The sequence below is a fragment of the Alosa pseudoharengus genome, unplaced genomic scaffold (assembly GCF_046254945.1).
Source record: "Alosa pseudoharengus isolate Yale_2024_CS ecotype anadromous, Long Island Sound unplaced genomic scaffold, YU_APseudo_1.1 YU_APseudo_1.1_scf_17, whole genome shotgun sequence".
Taxonomy (NCBI): Eukaryota; Metazoa; Chordata; class Actinopteri; order Clupeiformes; family Clupeidae; genus Alosa; species Alosa pseudoharengus.
In genome coordinates this window covers 3,230,288-3,235,287 of record NW_027468640.1, presented here as the reverse complement: position 1 = coordinate 3,235,287, position 5,000 = coordinate 3,230,288, and the positions used below count along the sequence as shown (strand labels likewise).

The following is a 5,000-nucleotide window of genomic DNA, read 5'->3' as shown; positions in this document are numbered from 1 at the left end:
GTATGTGGGTGTGTGTGTTTGTGTGTTATAGTGATTGTGTGTGTGTGTGTGTGTGTGTGTGTGTGTTATAGTGATTGTATGTGTGTGTGTGTGTGTGTGTGTGTTATAGTGATTGTATGTGTGTGTGTGTGTGTGTGTGTGTTAGACTCATTGTATGTGTGTGTGTGTGTGTGTGTGTTAAACTCACTGTATGTGTGTGTGTGTGTGTGTGTGTGTGTGTGTGTGTTATAGTGATTGTATGTGTGTGTGTGTGTTTGTGTGTTATAGTGATTGTATGTGTGTGTGTGTGTTTGTGTGTGTGTGTGTGTTATAGTGATTGTATGTGTGTGTGTGTGTTTGTGTGTTATAGTGATTGTATGTGTGTGTGTGTGTTTGTGTGTGTGTTATAGTGATTGTATGTGTGTGTGTGTGTTGTGTGTGTGTGTGTGTTATAGTGATTGTATGTGTGTGTGTGTGTTTGTGTGTTATAGTGATTGTATGTGTGTGTGTGTGTTTGTGTTATAGTGATTGTGTGTGTGTGTGTGTGTGTGTGTGTGTTATAGTGATTGTATGTGTGTGTGTGTGTTTGTGTGTTATAGTGATTGTATGTGGGTGTGTGTGTGTGTGTGTGTGTGTGTTATAGTGATTGTGTGTGTGTGTGTGTGTGTGTGTGTTATAGTGATTGTGTGTGTGTGTGTGTGTGTGTGTGTGTGTGTTATAGTGATTGTATGTGTGTGTGTGTGTTTGTGTGTTATAGTGATTGTATGTGGGTGTGTGTGTGTGTGTTTGTGTGTTATAGTGATTGTGTGTGTGTGTGTGTGTGTGTGTGTTATAGTGATTGTATGTGTGTGTGTGTGTTTGTGTGTGTTATAGTGATTGTGTGTGTGTGTGTGTGTGTTTGTGTGTTATAGTGATTGTGTGTGTGTGTGTTTGTGTGTGTTATAGTGATTGTGTGTGTGTGTGTGTGTGTTATAGTGATTGTATGTGTGTCTGTGTGTTTGTGTGTGTGTGTGTTATAGTGATTGTGTGTGTGTGTGTGTGTGTGTTTGTGTGTTATAGTGATTGTGTGTGTGTGTGTGTGTTATAGTGATTGTATGTGTGTGTGTGTTTGTGTGTGTTATAGTGATTGTGTGTGTGTGTGTGTGTGTGTGTGTGTGTGTTATAGTGATTGTATGTGTGTGTGTGTGTTTGTGTGTGTGTGTGTTATAGTGATTGTGTGTGTGTGTGTGTGTGTGTTTGTGTGTTATAGTGATTGTGTGTGTGTGTGTGTGTGTGTGTGTGTGTTATAGTGATTGTATGTGGGTGTGGGTGTTTGTGTGTGTGTTATAGTGATTGTGTGTGTGTGTGTGTGTTATAGTGATTGTATGTGGGTGTGTGTGTGTGTGTGTGTGTGTTATAGTGATTGTGTGTGTGTGTGTGTGTGTGTGTGTGTGTTATAGTGATTGTATGTGTGTGTGTGTGTTTGTGTGTGTGTTATAGTGATTGTATGTGTGTGTGTGTGTGTGTGTGTGTGTTATAGTGATTGTGTGTGTGTGTGTGTGTGTGTGTGTGTGTGTGTGTTATAGTGATTGTGTGTGTGTGTGTGTGTTTGTGTGTGTGTGTTATAGTGATTGTGTGTGTGTGTGTGTGTGTGTGTGTTATAGTGATTGTGTGTGTGTGTGTGTGTTTGTGTGTGTGTGTTATAGTGATTGTGTGTGTGTGTGTGTGTGTTATAGTGATTGTGTGTGTGTGTGTGTGTTTGTGTGTGTGTGTTATAGTGATTGTGTGTGTGTGTGTGTGTGTGTGTGTTATAGTGATTGTGTGTGTGTGTGTGTGTGTGTGTGTGTTATAGTGATTGTATATGTGTGTGTGTGTGTGTGTGTGTGTGTGTGTGTGTTATAGTGATTGTATGTGGGTGTGTGTGTTTGTGTGTTATAGTGATTGTGTGTGTGTGTGTGTGTGTGTGTTATAGTGATTGTATGTGGGTGTGTGTGTGTGTGTGTGTGTGTTATAGTGATTGTATGTGGGTGTGTGTGTGTGTGTGTTATAGTGATTGTATGTGTGTGTGTGTGTTTGTGTGTTATAGTGATTGTGTGTGTGTGTGTGTGTGTGTGTGTGTTATAGTGATTGTATGTGGGTGTGTGTGTGTGTGTGTGTGTGTTATAGTGATTGTATGTGGGTGTGTGTGTGTGTGTGTTATAGTGATTGTATGTGTGTGTGTGTGTTTGTGTGTGCATACCTTGCTAATGAAGGCCCTGAGGGAGGCAAAGACGTGCTTGAGCGAGCTCTCTGATTGGCCCACTCTGAGGAAGGTGAGGTAGACGTCAAAGACCCTCATCATCAGAGGGTTGTGCCCATCACTGTCCAGCAGCTGACTCTGCCCATCAATCAATCAATCAATCAATTAATCAATTACTACATATCAATCAATTAATCAATCAATTAATCAATTACTACTAGGGGTGTAACGGTACACAGAAGTCACGGTTCGGTTCATACCTCGGTTCGGACATCACGGTTCGGTACGAGTTCGGTACAATGGAGGGAAAAGCAAAACAAAAATGCAGAAAGCATTTTTTTTTGTACATGTCTCAGGCTGTACCACCTAGTGTCATACAGTCTCTTCCCTGAGTTATCTGCAACAGCCTGAAGTGTGTAAGATGTAGGCTAAACAGTACAATAAGTACCCAGACTCCATCTGTAACTTGTAAACAAAATAAGACAATCAGCTATGAAACTGAAAATAGGCCTACAGCATCTCTTATTTCTGAAAGTGCAAATTACATAGAAAATGATTTTTATGAATGAAATCCACTTAAGCAAGACCTTCAACATCTGTGTTTAGTTGTATATGGAAGGGTCTACAAGTTGCCTCAATGTTTTTTTTATTGTGTGTAAAGTAATAATCTAGTCTACTAACTGTGAAAATATCACACTATTTTGCCTTTAAAAAAAAAACGAAATTGCTCCTTTCATTTCATAAAGACTACAACTAGAAGTCACGTGACTGCCCTTTGACGTTAACTCACCGTAGCATGGTTTGTTTATTAGCCTGGTTAGCGTTGTCACTTTATTTTACTGTCTATGCACTTAACACTACCAGCTCCTCATGTGAGAAGTTACAAGTTACCCCAACTTAAAGGTAATTACCACGCGATTTACATAGCTTTCTGTCATTACGAAATCATTGGTTTTGGCCCTATTTGTATGTGTATCCAAAGGCTGCTGAAGCGCAAGGGAAGTTTTTTCCCCTCGTTTCAGTGATTGGTAGCCTACATAATCTGGGTGATGGCTTCGAATATGTGTAGCATTTTTTCCACTCACATACCCAACAACTGCTGAACAACGCCGACACACAGTTTCATCTTATCCACCACTCTTTCGCCTGTACTAACGTTACTGTAACTGAAGTTCTCAAACTCGCGATATTAAAGAGACCAGCGGATCCTCTAACTCTTGTGGATCTAACCTTAGTGCTGCTAATGACTGACGGACTCGACCGACGACCTGACAAAAAAAACATAGGCGCCAATCAGAGCTTCAGAGCTAAGGCGAGGCTACAGATTAGCGTTAGGTGTCGCTAAAGAACTCCCGTAACTCTCGCTACTTAACAGTAATTGCGCATTACATTAATTAATGCGCACACGAGTTTTATGTATTTTTATACCGTGTATTCTCCGTGTAAATTCATGCACCGAACCGTGACGCCCGTACCGTTTCGGTTCAATACGAATACATGAACCGTTACACCCCTAATTACTACATATCAATCAATTAATCAATCAATTACTACATATCAATAAATTAATCAATTACTACATATCAATCAATCAATCAATCAATCAATACCTCATCATGAATCAATTACTACATATTAATGATTCAATCAATCAATGTGTGTGTGTGTGTGTGCGTGTGTGTGCATGTAAATGTGTGTGTGTGTGTAAATGTGTGTGTGTGTGTGTAAATGTGTGTGTGTGTGTGTGTGTGTGTGTGTGTGTGTGTGTGTGTGTGTGTGTGTGTAAATGTGTGTGTGTGTGTGTGTGTAAATGTGTGTGTGTGTGTTTACCTTAAAGTGGTGTGTGAAGGCTGACAGGATGTCCAGTACAGTAAGGCATGCCTCGGTGGAGATGTTCCCCTCCAGGAGAGCCTGATGGTTGATCTCCACCTCAGAGAGGCCTGCACCTGGGACAACCACACATGACACAACACAGAGTTTCACACTTGTCACAACATTTCCCAACACTTTACAACACTTCTCAACACTTCACAACACTTCTCAACACTTTACAACACATCTCAACACTTCACAACACTTCTAACACTTCACAACACTTCTCAACACTTTACAACACATCTCAACACTTCACAACACTTCTCAACACTTCACAACACTTCTCAACACTTTACAACACTTTACAACACTTCTCAACACTTCACAAACATGTAGACGCGGTCACAGGGAGACGACTATACCTCACCTGGGGCAACCACAGCGTTTCACAGAGTTTCACTATATTTCACAGAAATGTACGACATTGTCACCACCACAGAGATGGCTGTACTTCAGCTGGGACAACCATAACGTTTCACACATCTTTGCCAGGGTACATGTTACAGTAGTTCGTTATTTGTCAGAACGCGCCCTGTTCCTTTGGCTATGCCATTTCTCTCTGAAAACAACACTATGTAGTGTTATTTGACCGTTTATTTACCAGTAGTATCACTTCTTGCTCTGAAAACAACACTATGTAGTGTTATTTGACCGTTTATTTACCAGTAGTATCACTTCTTGCTCTGAAAACAACACTATGCAGTCATTTGGCCGTTTATTTACCAGTAGTATCCCCTCTTGCGTTATTTGACCGTTTATTTACCAGTAGTATCACATATTGCGTTATTTGACTGTTTATTTACCAGTAGTATCACCTCTTGCTAACCACAACAGACCTGCCGCTCTGTATAGCAATAAAGACATGAAAGAAAATATTCATTCTAATAATGCCAATGAACATATTCATACACACTAACCTCTACAACAT

The 5,000-nt window shown here is 40.4% G+C and overlaps 1 protein-coding gene across 3 annotated transcripts in view; it reads right to left on the bottom strand.

The window, feature by feature from the left end:
* dock11 (dedicator of cytokinesis 11) overlaps positions 1–5,000 on the bottom strand; it is a 206,160-nt gene that overhangs the window by 86,262 nt on the left and 114,898 nt on the right. For all 3 annotated transcript variants that reach the window (XR_012987525.1, XM_076288467.1, XM_076288468.1), the window contains 2 exons: positions 4,028–4,143; positions 2,198–2,335 (listed from right to left, as the gene is read on the bottom strand). Coding sequence is in view for 2 of the 3 variants with exons in the window: in XM_076288467.1 (XP_076144582.1) it covers positions 2,198–2,335; positions 4,028–4,143 (254 nt within the window). In the remaining variant the exon portion in view is untranslated. The remainder of the gene's footprint in view (positions 1–2,197; positions 2,336–4,027; positions 4,144–5,000) is intronic.